Here is a 19,793-nt window from a genome sequence, read left to right on the forward strand (position 1 = left end):
TTGACTATAGATGTATGGGTTTATTTCTGGACTCTCAATTCTATTCCGTTGATCCATATGCCTGTCCTTACATCAGTACCACACTGTTTTGATCACTGTATCTTTGTAGTAAATTTTGAAATAGAGAAGTGTCAGTCTTCCAATTTTGTTATTTTTTCAAGATTGCTTTGGCATTTCAGGGTTCCTTATAATTCCATATGAATTTTAGGATCAGCTTGTCCATTTCTGAAGAAGAAAGCAATGGGAATTTTGATAGTTAGGCATTGCATTTATAGATCAACTGGGGAAGTATTACCATCGTAATATTAAGTCTTTTGATCCATGGGATGTCTTTACATTTAGATCTTCTTTAATTTCTTTCAACAATGTTTTGTAGTTTTCAGTGTACAGATTTTAAGACCTTCTTGTTTAAACTTATTCCTAAGTATTTTATTCTTTGTGATTTTCTTAATTTCATTTCCTGGTTCTTAATTGCTAGCATATAAAAATATAACTGATTTTTATATGTTGATCTTGTATTCTGCAACTTTGCTGAATTTATTAGGCCTTACAATTTTTTTGTGTATTCTTTGGGATTTTCTATATATAAGATCAGGTAAACTGCAAGTAAAGATAGTTTTACTTCTTTTTTTCTAATTTGGATGCCTTTTATTTCTTTTTCTTGTCTAATTGCCTGTGCAGGACTTTCAGTATAATGTTGAATTGATGTGATGACAGCAGGCATCCTTGTGTTGTTCTAATTGTAGAGGAAAATCTTTTGGTCTTGCACCGTTAAGTATCATGTTAGCTGTAGGTTTTTCATAGATGTGTTTTATCAAATTGAGAGAGTTCTCTTTTGTTCCTAGTTTTTTGAATTTTTCTTATGATGAAAGGGTGTTGGGTTTTGTCAGATGCTTTTTCTGTCTCAATTGAGATGATCATGTTTTTTTCCTTCATTCTATTAATGTGTACTGCATGGGTTGATTTACATATGTTGATCTATTCTTGCATTCTTGGTATAAATACCACTTGGTTATGGTGTATAATCTTTTGAATATGCCACTGGCTTTGGTTTGCTAGTTTTTTTTTTTTTTTGAGGATTTTTTCATTTATGTTTATAAGGGACATTGGTTTGTAGTTTTCTTGTGATATCTTTGTCTGGCTTTGGTATCACAGTAATAATAGCCTCATAGAATGAGTTAGGAAGTGTTCCCTCTATTTCAATTTTTTGGAGAGTTTGAGAAGTATTGGTGTTAATTGCTTAAACATTTGGTAGAATTCATCAGTGAAGCTATCTGGTCCTGGGCTTTTCTTTGTTGGAAGTTTTTTGATTGCTGATTCAGTTTCTTTCCTTGTAATAGACTTTTTCAGATTTTCTGGGTTTTTGAGGCAGTTTTGGTAGATGCATTTTTCTAGGAAATTGTCTATTTCGTGTAGGTTATCTGTTTTTTTGACATATGTATTCATTTTCTTAGAAATATTTTTATTTTTTTAAAGTCAGTAGTATGTCCCCATTTTTATTCCTGATTTTAGTAATTTATTAATCTTTTTTTCTTGGTAAGTCTAGTTGAGGTTTCTTGATTTTGTTGATCTTTTCAAGAAACCAAATTTGATTTTCTTGATTTACACTATTAGGTTTCTATTCTCTGTTTCATTTATTGCTACTCCAATCTTTATTATTTCCTTCCTTTTTCCTTTGGGTTTAGTTTGCTTTCCTTTTTCTACTTTCCTAAGATGGAACGTTAAGTTACTGATTTGAGACCTTTTTTCTGTTTTAATGTAGGCATTTACAGCTATAAATTTCCATCTGAGCACTGCTTTCATTGCATCTCATAAGTTTTGCTATGTTGCATTTTTGTTTTCATCTGTCTCATAGTATTTTCTAATTTCCTTGTGATTTCTTCTTTTACCTATTCATTGTTTAAGAGTGTGTTGTATAGTTTTCAAAATATTTGGGCATTTCCCAGCTATTGTTTCACTGTTGAGTTCTAATGTAATTCTGTATGGTTTGAATAGATACTTTGTTTGATTTCAGTTCTTTTAAATTTATTAAAGTTTGTTGTATGGTCCAGAATATGGCCTGTTTTGGTGAATGTTATTGTGCATTTGAAAAGAATGTGTATTCTGCTATTGTTAGGTTGAGTGTTCTACATATGTCTGTTATGTCTAACCGGTTTGCAGTGTTGTTCCAGTCTTCTAATTCCTTGGTTATCTTTTGTGTAGTTGTCTTATCCATTGATGAAGTGAGCTTTTTAGGTCTCCAACTATTACTGTTGAACTACTTTTCCCTTCAATGTTCTCAGTTTTTGCATCATATATTTTGGGATTCTGTTGTTAGGTGCAAATGTATCTGGAAATTGTTGTATCCTCTTGGTGGATTGACCCTTTTATAATTATATATCTTTCTTTGTCTTTTGTAAAAACTTTTGTCTTAAAGTCTGTTTTGTATGATATTAGTATAGCTATTCCAGCTCTCTTTTGGTTATTACTTGCATGGAATATCTTTTTTTTATCCTTTCACTTTCAACCTATCTATGTCTTTGTATCTAAGATAAATCTCTTGTAGACAGCATATAGTTGGATCATGTTTTTAAATCTATTCTGCCAATCTCTGACTTTTACTTGAGGAGTTCGATCAATTTACTTTTTTTTTTTTTTAAAGATTTTATTTTTTCCTTTTTCTCCCCAAAGCCCCCCGGGTACATAGTTGTGTATTCTTCGTTGTGGGTTCTTCTAGTTGTGGCACGTGGGACGCCGCCTCAGCGTGGTCTGACGACAGTGCCATGTCCCCGCCCAGGACTCGAACCAACGAAACACTGGGCCGCCTGCAGCGGAGCGCGCGAACTTAACCACTCGGCCACGGGGCCAGCCCCCGATCCATTTACATTTAATGTCATTAGTGATAGGAGGGACTTTTGCCATTTTCCTTTATTTCTATATGCATTATGTCTATATTGTTCCTCAATTCCTATGTTAGACCACTCCTCTTTTTTGTGTTAGATCTTTTCTAGTATAACATTTGATGCCCTTCTCCTTCGTTTTACCAAAAATTTTTAGTTATTTTATTAGTGGTTGCCTTTGAGATTACAATTAACATCTTAATTCACAACAATCTAGTTTGAGTTAATGCCAACTTCATTTCAACAGTGTACAAAAACTTTGCTCCTATATAACTCTGTCCCCCCGTTTATGTTGTTATTGTCACAGATTATATCTTTATACATTGTGTGTCCATCAACATAGTTTATAATTATTGTTTTATGTAGTTGTCTTTTAAATCATATAGGCAAAAGAGAGGGGTTACAAACCAAAAATACATAAATACTGGCCTTTATATTTACCTATGCAGTTACCTTTACTAGTGTTCTTTATTTCTTCATATGAATTTGAATTACTGTCTAGTATCCTTTCATTTCAGGCTGAAGCACGTCCTTTAGCATTTCTTCTAAGGCAAGTCTCGTGGTAATGAACACCTTTGGCTTTTGTTTATCTTTGAATGGCTTAGTTTCTCCTTCATTTTTGAAAAATATTTTTGTTGGATGTAGACATCTTGGTTGATAGTTTTTTTTTTCTTTCAGCACTTTGAATATATCAACTCCAAGATTTCTATTTGGTTCTTTTTTATACTGTCTATCTCTTTATATTTTCTCTTTTGGAAGACATCATTTGCATGGTTTCCTTTTTTTTTTAATATATGGTTTCCTTTAACTTTTTAAGACTATTTAAAATAATTGATTGTGTGGTAAGTCCAATGTCTAGACTTCCTCAGGGACAGTTCCTATTAATTTCTGGTTTTCTTGTATATAGGCCAGAATTTATTTCTTTGCATACTTGATAATTTTTGTTGAAAAAAGGATATTTTGAATATGACAGTGTGGTGACTTTGGAAACCACATTCTCCCCATCTCCAGTGTTGTTTCTGCTTACTCTAGAAGTTGTTGCTTGTTTAGTGACTTTTCTGAACTAATTTTATAAAGTCTGTATTCTTTGTCATGTGTGGCCACTGAAATCTCTGTTCTGTTAACTTAGTGGTCAGCTAGTATTTTGACAGAGATTTTCTTAAATACGAAGATTCACGTGTTTGTTTCTTGATTAAGTTTTTCCTGGTTGCTGTAAACTTTCAGTTAGTTTCTGGAGCTCTGAAAAAGTTGATTATGACAAATTTTGCCAGTTTATTTGCTGTTTTTGTGGAGGGACTGGTTTTTTGGAGCACCTTACTCTACCATTTTTGTTAATATCACTCACTAAAATCATATACTTTTATTTTCCTAATAACTTTACCAGTAGGCTTCTAATATTGCTGATAATACGGGCTCTCAGAAATTGAATTTTTAAAAAATCAAGAGCCTCTCTAAACATGCTTAAATATTTCTATTGTATGGAAAAAAAGTGAAATTACAATAATTATATTAAAATAATTTTCAGGATGGGGTAATAACTGGATGGATAGGATAATGTCTGGATTATTTAGGGTTAGGTATGAGAAAATTAAGTTAAGAAGCATTTATTGGGCACTAACCAAGTGCTTAGTGGAGAGATGTCTTTGTTTACTATATCTGGGGGTAAAAGTAGGTAGATTTGGATAAAATTTGAATGTAGAGAAGAATCTTAACATTTTTTATAGTAATTTTTTGTTATTGTTGAATTAACAGGATGACTGGATTCTTGAGGCTTGAGTCCTACAAGTTTGGAAGAATTAACTAAAGTGTTTCCTGTGTATGATCGTAGTGTAATAGGAACTTTAAAGGCACCTCTGAATGTTTATTGAGAATTGGTAAATGCCTTTTCAGTAAATCTTCCTAAAGATAATACAGAAAGTCACAATTCAGAAACCCTGAAAGACTCTAGAAGACCTTGCATCTATAAATCCTGTAAATTTATCAGGCTGAAATGACACTGGAACAGTAACGAGGAAGTTACAGGAGTTTTTCCTGACACCCTTTTGAATTTGTTTCTACAGTAAAGTTTCTTAAAACTGCTAATCCGTCAAATACAATATTTACTAGAAATGGTTGAGTTCTACAAATGCTTTTTGAGTATATATTATGTGCCAGGAACTGTACCTTCCTCTGGGGAGATATATATATATATATGTCTCATAGTCCCTTCCCTCAAGGTAGAGACAGATAATTCCAGTATACCATGGTAAATATGCATCCATAAGATGCAGTTCCATATCCATTTAGATAGAGTTACTCATCTATGAGGTGTGTTTAGAAAACCCAGGGGTTGGCTGGAGGTTTCTTATAAGAAAATTAATGCCTGGATGGGGTTTTGAAGTGTGAGGAAAGATGGGAAAGTCATTCTAGCAGAGAGAGTAGCTTGTGCAAGTTCATGGAAGCATGAACAGCCAGATAGCCTCAGTTCAGCGTTAAGTGCAGGGAGAGCGCAAGAGATGAGGCTGAATGAGGCAGGTGGAAGCCAGGTCAGGAAGAACTTTTTTGATGTTCTGAGAACCTTGAGTCTTTATCATGGAGGCAGTAGGGAGTTGACTAGGGTTTAAACTTTGGAGTGATCTGGTCAGATTTCCTTGTTGAATTTGGGCTCTGGAGGGCAGATTTGCAGACTGGATGCAGTAATGAAGGTTGTTTTAAGAGCCATGAACGTGTAGGCTGGATGAGGTTTGAAGCAGGATAGTGATGGTAGGTGGTATTAGAGGCAAGGATATGAAACCTATTTAGTAAAATGGCCTGTGAGGATGAGAAAAACAGGGCAGGACGATTCCCAGGATGGGCCAGTGTGATTAACTGATGTTGGGAATACAAAAAGAGGAGCAGACTTTTTTCTAGTAGAAGTAGGGAGACAATGATGAGTTTTGTTTTGGAAATACCAAGTTTAAGGTAATGTGGAATGATCAGCAGGATATGTGAGTCTGAACCTCAGGGGAAAAGTCAAGGCTAAAGATAAAGGTTTGAGATTGATTAACATAATACTCTCTGGCAAAGAAAGAAGGCGATATAGCAATTGACAGGAGAAACAAGACATTATAGATAAATGGGAGGCTAGGAAATGCATTTTGAGAGATTAATTATGCTACTAGACTTTGATATCCTTGAGGGATGGAATTCTGTCTCCTTAATTTTTATATCCTCAGCATCTATCAAAGTGCCTGGTACCCAGTAGGCATTTAATGAATGTTTGTTGAATGAGTCAAACTTTTACCATCACCCAGTCTCTAAACCTAACCAAAGACATTTCTAGATTCCAGTGGAAGTCTTGCTGATATTGTAGCCTGCTTTGTTTACTTGATCACTTAAAATAGCATGTGTATTTACTTTGCCTAATCAAGAGCTAGAGGAGAAAACCTAAATTCAATTATAAGAATGTTTCTAAGAAACAGAGATATGCTAACAAAGAATTTATAGGTAACACCTAGTTTGACTCCTGTGAAGTAGAAGGATGGTTACTTCTATTGTTAGAGTGGATTGTGGGATAGAATAGAGTTAATTATCTGACAGGTGAAGACTCTGCATAGCCAAATCTTTAAATATCATTTTATAATCTTATCTTAAAAATGGTTAACCGGAATATTTGATAACACGTAGTTATCTCTGATTTTTAGTTTTCAGTGCATTTTTAAGGAATACAAAGACCATAGAATAATTTTTAATTTATGAAACTGCTAGTATTTTAAAGGTTGAAACGTGATCTTTTGCCTCTAAAACCCAATTTTTAGTGACTCATTTATGACTCTCTAAATGTTACTTATATCTATGAATTTCGCTCCATTCTGAGTTTCTTGATCCTTAGTTCTGGAGATCAGCTGTGCAGGACATACAGGTGTTAGTACAGCTGGCTTGCTGATGACAACTCTGTCCATATAGCTGTCTTGTGTGTCATCATTCATATTGTTCAGTGTCATTCTGACCTAACCAAGCTAAAAATGGTACTCCAGCTCAGGAGGGATTTAAAAACCTTGACAAACTAAAGATAAGACACTGCAGAATTCATGTATATATGCTTCACAGTTTTTAGCTTAATCCCATCTAAATAATTTCAGTGTGCATTTGTCTTTATACTTTGAAATAATTTATCCTAGGAAAGAAAATATGTCTGTTTGGAGTACTGTAACAATTCATAAATACATTTCTCTATTTTCAAGTATGAGTTTTGTGTTTGTTTAAATAGCTCAAGGTCACAGTAATCTATTTGTGGGGTGCATTCTATAGTATATAACCTACACCACAGATTCATCATGCTGCCCAGTGCATTTATAAGATGTCCATGATTAAATCACCTTATTTTCCAGCTCGATAATTTGATTTGAGGGGTCCGTTTTTCAGATCCTTAATTGGGATGTGGCCAGCTTGATAATTTGATTCAAGAGATCAGTGTTTTGGTTCCATAACTGGGATGTAACTCTAACGTGTGGGGTGGTTTTGGTGGTGGTGGATTTTGCCCTCTTTTCTGATGACAGCAGCTGGCGGTCATTGGAGAGTTTTGGCTCTGCTCCAGAGTTGTAGGTTAAGTTAAATAACCTGCCAGCAAAAGAAGCTAGTTTCTCACTTCTGTCTTTTCAAATTATGAGTATCTGTGCTTGCTGCAGTGCCATTGGAGTGCCTGCTTCTGCTGAGGGAGTGCCCAGATCTCCTTCCCATAGGTATGGAGCACAGCAGGAACTGTTGCATATATTTGGGACATCGTAGTTTGGGGATCTTCCATGTGAGATTGTAACCGTGGTATAAGGATGATGGCTACACAGGTAACATGTCTCTCAGTGTAATAATTGTGTGTGTGTTGGAGGGGGGAAGGGTGGGGGAGAGAAAACATGAACAAATGAGAATGCCCTCAGGTCCAATGAAACTACTGAAGAGCATAAAGATGTTTAAGTAATAGTCTCCATTGCTTGTCACAAAACTACTTTTATGAAACTTAAATGTTTTTGTTAAGATTGCCAGACAAGGGACAAAGAAAAGGAAAAAAATTAGTGGTGTTTTTTTGTAGGGAAATAGAAGAAGTACCAAAATCTTAAACAGTTTCCTAACTATTAACTGTTCATTATAAATATCAAGAGATATTATTATTTGGTGCTAAGAACACTGGGCTCAGTACCCTCACGTTAGGGATGGCAGTAGCCATTTTGCAAGGTGGATGGCAGAATCAAGTGAGGTAGTGTGGAGAGTACTTTGAGAAGCATGAAGTATTTTTGGAAGTACTAATAGTATTATTACTAATAGAATTGGTAGTGTACTCTATCCATTTCATTAATTAAATAGTATCAAGGAACAAGTAAAGAAATAGGAAAATATCCATTTAGATATAACTATCCAATTCATGAATGTCATTTCCAATGTATTAATAAGCTTTAATCCCTGCTTCTGTCACTAGGCACGTACTAGAGTCTGGAACTGTCTAAATGTCTTTTTTATTATTTTCTCTTTCTGCTGCCTTGTAGCATTCATGAGTTTAGAATAACATTCTTATTTGACCATATATTTACTAAGAGCCTCTGTATGCATAGCATTTTTCTTGTTACTGGTGTTATTACAGAGTATACAGTTAGCTCTGGCTGATTCCCTCCTCTTTCTGTTTACAAAAGGCTCTCCTGGATGCCTCTTCTACTTATTTAACCAAATTTTCTGTTGATTAGATATTAGGATGGGTGACAGTAGTTGTGCCAGGAAAGTTAGACTCAGTCAAGTTGTATATTAGACTATATAAAACTTGAAAATACATCAGGACATAGTACACTTATTTCATGAAACATTTGCAAAAAGGAGCCAGAAAGTGTCTGTGAAATGGTACCCTGTGTTAGTAATAGGAGGTTGACTGACTAGAAATTGTCATACATTCTCTGGTGAGATGTGGTCATTTTTAAAGACTTTATAGATGGTGAAAAATATTATCTTTCCTTCTATACCTCCAAGGCAGGGGATGGCCAACATTTTCTGTAAAGGGCCAGATAGTAAATATTTTAGGCTTTGTGGACCATCTGGTCTCTGTCTCAACTACTCAGCTTTGTTGTTGTAGCAGGAAAGCAGCCAAATACAATACATAAATGAATGGGTGTGGCTGTGTTCCAATAAAACTTTATTTACAATAACAGGTGGTGGGCTGGATTTGGTCCCTGGGCTGTAGTGTGCCAATTACACACTGCTCTCTGGTGCATAGGTTGAAAAATAGTGCATAGGCTGCTCTAGTGTGTAGGATGAAAAATAGAGTAGAGAGAAAGGAAAGTAACAAGGAATCAATAGAAGTAGAAGGAGGTACAGAGAAGGGAGTAGGACAAAGGAAGGCAGGGAATGGAGGCAAAGTAAAACATAAACACAATGTTAAGAATGGAGGCTACAGGAAATATTGTGGAGGTCTGTGTTTGATGGGAATATCTCTGGTCAGAATGTTTATTTTGAATCAATGGAGGCCATAATAAATTGGAGTAAATACAATTTTAGGCTGATTAAGACTATGATGTATGGTCCTAATATCAGTTACTTTTCCTACATATTTCAGATTCGGGCATTGTATAGATCTCTTTACATGTGTTAAGTGTATCTGACTTTCTATCTGCAATCCTTACTACTTCTTCTTTGGTATCCTATTGGTAAAAACACGGCTAGTACTACATTTCATAAGGTTTTGTTTTTTTTTATTTGGAACCTTGGGTCCAGAGAGATTTATAGCTGTGCATGATAAAAGATGCAGGTTCACATTTTGAGAGTTGAGCAGTTTTTCTAAAAATAACTAATTTAATTTCATAGTTGATATATCTAGCAGAAATAGCCTTTTTGGTGTTACAGTAGAAATACAGAAAATTAGAAAATAGATTAGTGGCTTGTGAGGAAAGGCTAATCGGAGGAGTAGAAACAGTACACATGGATTTTATGAATTACTTAAATCTGGAACTAGATTGTTACAATAAAATAAATATATATTTTATAGCAATGTTTTGACTTCTTGAAAGTTTCATTTATTTTTCTTCATACATCTCTTGTTTCTTTTGACATATTTATTAGAAACATGTGCTTTCTGAAAGTATATAATATGAAAGGAAGAAAGTAAACTCTAAAAATCAGAATTTTAGAATGGAGTAATGTAGGCATGTTTTTCTTTGTTCTGTGTCAAAATATTATGAAATTGTACAGTTGTGTAGCATGTTATAAAATGTATGTAATTTAACAATTGAGATTTACATTGTGATATTCTATGAAAAAATTCATTATAGGTTAAAAATGAACTGTTAGCCATTTGAAGTAGAAAAACATTGTAAATATATTTGTTATTGCTCACATCTATAGATAAATCACAGTGAAAAGGGTATAGAATCTTAATTATAGGATGAATAATGATGTGCTGTAAACAAAATTAAAGACTGGCTTTTGAAATTATAATTTAAAATTAATTTGAAATTATAATTTAATCCATAGACAAATGATAAAGATGGTTTTAATCCTAATTCACACTAAAATCTGTACTTTAAAAGGTGAGCCTACTTTTTCCTTTAGGAAAAAAAATGATTTTCCTATTCTAATATTGTTACTTCAAAATTTTTTGCCAATGAAGAAATTTATTTTAGATTCTTATGTTGGAAAGGAATAATTTTGTATAAAGGGCAGTATTTCCTAAACAAATCCTACTTCTCTCTTTTCTGTTTTTAGTTACTTTGTTCTCAGCCCGCCTGTTCTATTTTTCTCATGGACAGATTTAATGCAATAAGAGAGAGTGCTTTTTCGTACTGTTCTGTGTTGAATCTCTTCTGTTTACCCTTGTTCACACCCTGAAATTCAAACTTGCCTTCTGCATTCTTTCTCAACAGTCTCCCCCTTCCACCTTTCCACTTTTTCTCTTCCTCGTCATCTTTCCTTCCTGCTCCTTGGCTGCATGCAGCATTATATTTTTTCTTGTTCTAGTGTTGGCTGTTTTGTATTCTCTCAACATCATGTTTTCACTCCCCTTACCCATTAAAATAAAAGAATTCCTAGCCAATCCTATTTCAAGACTTAAAAAGCTTTTCTAGAAATGTTCGGAGAACATTTTAGATGCCTACTCTCAAAGTTTTGGTTTAATTTAAAAGTGGAAAACACTCTTAATTAAATTTTAGTAGAAATATTTGTGATATTATTTCTATCACGAGTCATTGTCTCTCGCCGGCACTGTTAACATTCAACAGATAATTTATAGCTAAATGAAAGTATTAACACACGCATATTATCCAGATAATGTATATGATGCCCATCATTAGGTTTAGCAAAGCAACTGCATTTTGAGTTTTCTTTTTCTAAGATAAAGAATTCTTTAATTTGACAAGTTAAATAAAGTTGTAGTGAAAATGTTAATTTGACAATAAATCACAGTTTTAATGCCCCCAAATGCCTCCATTTAATATTGTTCAGAAAGTTTGTTTAGAGAATATAAAATGTGGCTTACTGCAAGTTCCTTATGTCAAGCATCACAGATGAAGCATGGTGCCTGATATTAATCGGGTTAAAGGACCCCAGTGCACGAACTGTGTTGTGGATTATACCTACACTGCTTATGGTGCCCCCTCCCTGCTTTGCCCATATTAGTAATCTGCTTTTGTACTTTGACATCCAGGATTTCCCTAGTGAATTTTGTCACAGAAAAAAGAGAATCATCAATATCGCAGTTAAACTTGACTTTCAAAGCTAATAGTATCTCATTTGGGGGCTCAAATTTAATAAATTTTCTTTGATTCAGGGTGAGTTTTTAAACATCAAACAATGAATTGGCCAGGGTGCAGTAAAATATTTAGATCTATTGACTATGGTTCAGAAGGGTAGAAGGCAAAACACTAGTGGTTTGATGTTGATAAATTCTCGGTACCTTAATCCACATTAATGTTTTCTTTTATCTGAGTGCACATTGGTGACAAAAAAAAAAAAAAAAAAAAGCAAGAGAAGGTATCCATACGTATAAAATATAAAACCTAAAGCAAATGTATTTGTAAAATGTGATTTATTTTGTTATGTTATGTAAGTTAAAAGTGTTCTCATCTTGACTGAAGACTCTGGAAAATGTTTGTTACAGATAAATATACATTCTAAATTCGGACTCCAGCGTGCAGATAATACTCACACTATTCTAAAAATTGCATTATAGTGTAGGATTTACAGCCTACACTTTGACATTCACTTATTGACAGAAATTCCTCAGATCAACTTGGAAGTATAAGGATTTTTATGCCCATAGAATTGCATGAACAATTAAAGACATCATCACATTTGTGTGTGTTTGCTGGTTTAAGGAAACCCTATGTAGTATGATATTTTGTTCATAAAATAAGAAATAATTCAAACAGTTTAACAGGCTGCCTAAGCAGAATTGAAAAATGAAGGAGCGGTTTTTCTAACATATGTTGTTGCCAAGTTACATTTGAAGTTGCTCAAGTAGAGAAATAGATACATTTATTTGAGCAATTAGTGTTATTTTTTAGTTCTCCCCATTTTTGACCTTTGCTACTTCATGAGAACTCTTTTTATCCTGTGGCTTTAAGTTAGTTGTATAATATTTATCAAATATTTTTAAAACCAATTCAGGCATAAGGAAAGTTAGAAAATATGCTTACATATGAAAACTTCTATCATTAAAGTATATGATTAAAAATGAGACCCTACTGACCTTAAAACCAAACTAAACTGTAGAATTCTAAGGCTTTAACTAAGTTTAGAAATTAAAAATGAAAATATCTGTTTCTGAACATTTTCTTATATCTATTTATATTCTATAAGGAGTATTTTCTCTTTTGTCCAGAAGGTGGCAGTGTAATATCGACTGCATGTGATTCCAATACTGGCTGGAGAATTGGTATTTCTCCTGTATCTATGATATGTTTGTATTGTTACCTTTCCGAATGCTTAAAATGTAGTCCACATACTACTGATTTTATCCATTATCTTATTTAGAAGTTGCATGACCGAGTTTGTTGATATGTATTTAATTGTTAAGACTCAGCTTAATGAGTAAGAAGGGCACACAAACCTCTTACCAATAAATTTTCAAGTCTCCTTGTGTGTTGAGTATATTTGTTTTTATTTCAGGGTACGTGGTATTGAAGTTTTCTTTTTAAAGACTAGTACCTAATAACTATCTTGTCCGATAATCTTGTCCAATTAATACCAGTTAAATTACACATGTTATTAAGAAATGGATAATAATTAGGAGACTGCTGTTTGTTTTCGATTTTGTGGATGTTTTTTCCTTCTTTCCTTTTTCTTTTGAGGGAGGAACAGTGAAAAAATAATTCAAAACCTCTGATCAGAAGAGCTCCAGCGACTCTTCTTCCCTCCCTTATTTCAAGCAGGAGGATGCTTTTTCTTCTTAACATTCTCCCCCAGCACTCTGAATTAGAGATTTATTTGCAACGAAAAATCAATTAGTCCTAAATTTATTCATGGATTTCAGGTCCAGCGATCAATGCAAGTCCACTCAGTGGGCTCAAGGGGACCCAGTTCATCCCAGTTAATGTGTCTGAAGGGGAATTACCATTGATGCTGTTTTTTTCCCTTTAGGTCAGAGATCAGATCTCGCTGTCACGGACTGCGGCAAGTAGGAATGACTTCACCCTGCAGCTACCCAAACTGCACCTGGAGACCTTTGCAATGGAGGGGCTCAAGGGCGGGCCAGAGGTTGTAGCGTGCCAGGTTAGAGTCTAAATAACATTGTTTGCTGCTGAGACGTGTGGAAAAATAAATTGCACTAACTGGAGAGAATGAAAGCCTCAAAGTATTGTGAATAACTTAAAGGAGATGCAAATAATTTTTCTTCTATCATGTAACACTACATTTTATAAATAATTGTTTTTTTAAAGTCTAGAACTAGCCTGTTAAACCAGAATAGTATTTTTACCAAGGAAAAATGTGTGTGTTATAGCTAACTACAGTATTAAAAGGAAATACTTTCCTATCAGCAGAGGACAATAAGAACCAGGCTGTTACTTCTTGAAGCCAGTCTCACTTTGTTACTCTTATTGTTTTAAAATAAATAACTTGAGATAAAATTATCAGGAGAGGTATTTGAAATTTTTCAATGTTAATTCCGTAGTATATCCAACATTTCTTAGGTGATAATTTAGTTTCAGCAAATCTAGAACGCAACTGTACTTGGCATTAAAGAGTATTTTACCCTTTAAAGTTTAGTTTGAATGAACATTATAATGTGTGCAAACTGGTTATTTCGTTTATAAAACTCAGAGCAGCAAATCATAAAACCTCAAATAACTTTAAAAGAAATTTAATCAAGAAAATTATTTTCAAAAACATATTCATTTTCAGATGCTGCAGGTATGTTTCTAGTCTAGGTTACTATTGTGTTATTGTAAGCATTTTTTTCCTTAGGATTAAAAAGTTTTTTAATTGGACAAAACAAAACTCAGTGTGTGCTTTATTCTCCTTTCAATACCCAATGCCTTTATTAGAAAAATCTATCTACATTATGTAAACTATACGGAACCTAATATTTCAAAAGAGGTTGTCCTTGTTCCATAGCACTCTAGATTTTTCAGTATATTTGAAAGAGAAATATCTCTTAAAACTTAGTCTCTGTTTCACATTTTGAGGTTTAAATTAAACTTTTTCATTCTTCAGTTTATGATCCTGTGAAATTTTAATTTTGTGTAAAATTAATGTCAGTCCAAGTGGAGTTATGTTAATTTTTTCTACATGCTCCATGCCCTAATTTGTTTTGTTATTAGTACCCAAATAAATGCTCTACAAAGAAAAAACACTCATTTCTTTCGTTAGATTGCCCACCAATATATCTAAAATGTATATGTAATTGTAAAACTTAGCATAAAATATTTTTATTTTCAGTTATAAGCTAGAATACTGTACGGTTATTTAGTGCAAGATTAAGATGTATGTTTTAAACTTGATTATCATTATTGATGAATTCATTGTAACCACAAGTACAATATGATTTGAGATTTTTCTAGTGGCTGCAAAATAATCCTTTACTTGACTATCTTGATTCAGAATCTCACAGGGCTTAGTACTTGTCATAATTCACAAATAAAGACTCCTCCTAAACTCTAGATTTTGGTGATTTGGAAAAAGACTGATTCCTAGGAATGCCGTTTTTGGGGGCAAAGCATAGTCTCTCTGTGGTTCTGACATCCGTGAATAACAAGAAGGAAATGTAGAGACCCATATTTTAAACTGCTATTCTTTCCAAGTTCTAATAAAAATAGTTATTGTGCACATTGCCATATACCTAAAATACTTGGGTAAGTTTTGCACTGACATGCTGTAATATACATTGTAGTTTAGTAATGTATATATTGTAGCTTAGTATTCCATGCAGAGAAGAGCGCATGATTTGGGCCGTAATAGTGTTTTTCACAAATACACGCAGACACACACAACTAACGATACGCTTTGGAGTACTTTGAGAAGAAAGGCACTGTAGTGATTGAAGGCCTTAATTATAGCAATAATAGCTACCATTTCAGTGAGCACTTACAATGTACTAGGTATCATGCTTAGCTCTTTAAATACATGATCTTATTTAATATTCACAATAGACCTGTTAAATAGATGACATTACAATTGAAAAACAACTACAACAGGTAACTCTGGTCAGATCAATAGCCAGTAAGTGGCAGGGCCCAGAGCCTGAATTTAAGTCCAGGTGTATTTGACTGAAAAACCTGAACTGGTTAAATCTAGCAGTAGAACATCTAGACACCTATGTTAAATGGTAAGAGTAAAACCTTTGAAATCTATAGTGGAATTTTTCTTCCATTTACAAAATATTCATTATGCATTTGTGTATGATGTAGGTCATAGTTTATGCTTATTGTAGACAAATTCAGAGATAAAAACTTTTGTTAGCATTTGACAGGCTAATATTATAGAACTCTACTTTTCACCTTTTTGCAGAATATAAATATGTATATTTATGCTGAGTGGCTACATATTTAGGAATTGAGGATTTGCTTAGCTTTGTACTCTGTGCTGATAAAGTGGACTATTTAGACTGCATGTGCTTGGTTGTGATGAGGAGAGGATCACCATGCAGCATGTGGTAGTGTGTGAACCGTTTGGTCACCCTCACAACCATCATTTAGAGCAGTCAGAGGTGAAGTTTTCCTACACTGTCTGTCTCTTCCAATGGGGCTTTATTATAGACACAATCCTGCATTGAAGGAAGATCAGTGAGCATGATTGAAAGGCAAGGAGGATGAGTGGATTGCCTTTTCTTTCTGGACCCAGAAGAGCACGTGACTGATGCTCTCCTACCGGATAAAATTCCTTCAACTAGTCTCTGAGATCTGCTAGCTTTTAGCCTTAATTTCCTTATCTGCAAAAAAGTGGGATGCTACTGATTTCTCAGGCTGGTAGTAGGGTTGTGTGAGGCAATGTGTGTAAAGTAGAGAGCACAGTGCCAGCACAAAGAAGGCAGGCAATGTGTGGGGGCTGTTATATTGCAGCCATTAGGGGACCCATTGTAAAAAATGAAGAAAGCGGCAGTGTCTTGTTTTCATGACTTGTAAGGTGTGTGTTGAGGGGGAGAGTTGTATTTTGAGGCATGGTTATTTAGGATCTTTTCCTCTATATCTTTCCGTTTGGTTCCTTCATGCTTCCTTGTTTCTTCAGAAGCTTTAAATAATTTTAATGAAGATCAACTTTGGCTCCCTATTTACTTTTCCATGTTACTTGCTGTTCTGATGGGGCCATGACTCCAATGAAACCCTCCAGTGTCATGAGAACCATTATACTTGTGCTTTTATGTCCCAAATAACAGTATATCAGCCTACTAGAATACTGGAAAAAAAATAAAAACACCTAGATTAGACAAGTTAGTTTTAACTGAAAAGTCCAGCACAGTGTGAATGCAGATGACTTTGTAATAAAAAATATTCTGCCCACACTTTATAAAAATAATACCTGTTACTCGTTATCTTGTACTTTGAATTGTGTTTTTTCAATAATTATGATATGTAATGCTTTTAATACTTAGCAAATATTAGCAAGCATCCAATAAATGTTTGTTTATGTCTCCAGCACCATTCAACAATAAACAACAAAGAACAATATTAATAGTTAACATTTGTTGAGTGCTTGTTCGGTACCAGTTACTGTGCTAAGCACCTTACATTTACTATCTCATTTAACCCCTGCAACAACCTTATGAATAATAGGTGCTCTGCTTTCATCGATTTTACAAAGGAAGAGGCTGAAGTTTATTGAGGTGAAGAAAATTGCTAAAAGTCACATATCCAGTGAGTAGGGTAACTGGTGCATTCATGCTTTTAATCATCCCCTTCTGCCTTTTGTAAACCATGGCGTACTGTTGTCTGTGTGTGTGTGTTTTAAGATGGCTGAGAGGGAAAAAGAATAACGGTAGCATCTGTCTGTAGAATACAGTTTCATTTGCGAGGAAATAGTGGAGAGAATAGAAATCCAAAAGAAGTTAACTGGAAAAATTGCTTAAATTGTGTATTTCGGCCTCTTCGTCTGTAAGATGAACATAACAAGAGTTTCTAACTCAGTGTTAGTGTGACAATTAAATGGGTTAGTACATCTAGAGTGTGTAGAATAGTGACAAGTACATTATAAACCCTCAATATTTGTTAGCTATCCACTAACATGAAAGTTTCATAAGGCCAGACACTTGATTTTGTTCACTGCTGCAGACCCAAGCTCAGGACCATGCCTAGCACAGAGGATGCCCTCAGTATGTGAGGGTGATGAATACTTGATTTCAGCCCCTGGACAAGTTGACTCAGGGAGCTGCTTTGATTAGGCTGTGCGTGGCCTTACGAGACTTGGTATCAATTTTTTACTTCTAGGCCCACTTCATTTAAGAGAAAAAGTTCCCCAAACCATCTCATAAAAGTGTTAAAGATTTAGGGCATAATAACTATACCTCTGGAAATGTAGTATATTTTATAAATATATGTTTATAAACACTTCATTAAGAAGGCTTCATTGTGAAACCATTTATTTATGAAGATTCTAAACAACAGAGCCTTCCCCATAAATACAGTAATCCTTTAATCACCCGAAGCCACCGTGTCATTACATAGTCCTTACTTGGTGTTGTTTTTCATTATGTGTTGTACTCATGACTTTTCGGATGCCATGGTTTTTACATTTATACTTATTTTGCAGGCATAGAAATTTCTTCCAGCTATTTTGTTGTATTTATAAAGTTAAATCATAAGGAACTTTTTGAAGGGAATTTTGTTACTTTTTGAAGGGAATTTTGTTATTATTTTATGTATAGAAGGAGGATATAATTGTTTGTACCTAAACTGTCAGGGAATAAAAATATCAAGAATCACTCTTGGTAATTTTGTACATGTGTTCTCTGTTACACTGCTTAATGCAGCACCCTTCTAATTGCTGTGCAAGAAATTTCTCCATTTTTGGACATTAAAGAGATGTTAGGCAATTTCACTTGAAAGATCGTGTTATTTAGAGGTCTTCTTCTTCATGTTATCCCATTCACATAAGTGAATTTTCAGATACCTGATTATTTCTTAAAACATGAAAACCAGCCATTTTGAATGGAAATCTTGCTATTAAATGTGTCAAGTGCTGTTTTTTTTAATAAGAAGATTATAATATACCTATTTAAAAATTATTATGCTGGTTCATTATTATATATATAAACTGTAATATTATAACAATACTATAATATACTCAGGTGTATAATGACATTTGCCTTCAAGCACTATAATAACTTCATAGAAATTTTACTAATATTAAAAGTTTGCTTTAAAAAAATTATAAAGTTTGGGGGCTGGCCCCGTGGCCGAGTGATTAAGTTCGTGCGTTCCACTGCAGGCGGCCCAGTGTTTCGTTGGTTCGAATCCTGGGCGGACATGGCACTGCTCATCGGGCCACGCTGGGGCAGCGTCCCACAGGCCACAACTAGAAGGACCCACAACGAAGAATATACAACTATGTACTGGGGGGCTTTGGGGAGAAAAAGGAAAAAAATAAAATCTAAAAAAAAAATTTATAAAGTTTGTACATGACCATGAAATAAGAAATTAAATTCTAAAAAGCATAGGGAAAAATTAAGATCAGTTGAAAGTCTGCCATTCAGAGATAACCAGTGTTCACATTTTGGTGTATGTATATTCTTCCAGCTAATTATTCTACTTATTTTTTAGTCATAAATACAAACACTTAATGTACATATCATTTATATATATCTCTATATATTTAAACAACAATTGGGCCACACTATTTTGTAAGCATTTTTTTAAACCTAATAAGATATCGTAGATCTCTTTCTTGTCAGTAAATGTACATTCCCCTCGCCATTTTTGATGATTGTGTTATATTCACTACATGCCTCTACCACAGTGTATAGAATCAGTTTTCTATTGATGGATATTTGAGTTATTTCTAATTTTTTCGGTTATTATGAATAAGGTGGCAATCAATATCTTTTTGCATAAACTTTTGCCTTGATCTTTTATTTTTTTCTTTAGGATAAGTTAGTGGAATTGCTGCATCTAAGATTAGGCACATTCTAAGACTTTCAATATATTCCCCAATTGCCCCTGAAAGAGACTGCAGTTTACTCCTAAACGACGTCTGTTAGTTCTTTAGTTTGCTTTAAAAAGTATCGTTATTTCTTTTCTGATACTAAAAGAAGGTTTTGTCTTCTTTTTATAATTTAGGTCTCCCTGATTTTCAGATGCCCATTCTCGCTGGGTCTTTAATTTGCAGAGTTACCAGGTTCAGTCTAAGAGTCTCCATGGTGAAGGAAAGAGAATATATTTGTGACAGCTGTTTGTCTCACAGATATTCTTTTTCATTTATTTCTGGCTCCATGACTGTGCTTTGAATGTTTGAGATTATTGGAAATCTGACCTTTTTGGTAAGTGGGATCATTTTAGT

General features: G+C 34.1%; 1 protein-coding gene across 10 annotated transcripts in view; it reads left to right on the forward strand.

Moving 5' to 3' along the window:
• CCDC171 (coiled-coil domain containing 171) overlaps positions 1 to 19,793 on the forward strand; it is a 295,440-nt gene that overhangs the window by 213,045 nt on the left and 62,602 nt on the right. For 9 of the 10 annotated variants that reach the window (XM_070495543.1, XM_070495541.1, XM_014843487.3 and 6 more), the window contains one exon: positions 13,446 to 13,577. In XM_070495543.1, coding sequence (XP_070351644.1) covers positions 13,446 to 13,577 — 132 coding nt within the window. Of the gene's footprint in view, positions 1 to 13,445; positions 13,578 to 19,573; positions 19,723 to 19,793 lie in introns of those variants that run through there. The other variant, XM_070495547.1, reaches the window with a different exon arrangement.

This window comes from Equus asinus, chromosome 23, assembly GCF_041296235.1.
Source record: "Equus asinus isolate D_3611 breed Donkey chromosome 23, EquAss-T2T_v2, whole genome shotgun sequence".
NCBI classification, from domain to species: domain Eukaryota; kingdom Metazoa; phylum Chordata; class Mammalia; order Perissodactyla; family Equidae; genus Equus; species Equus asinus.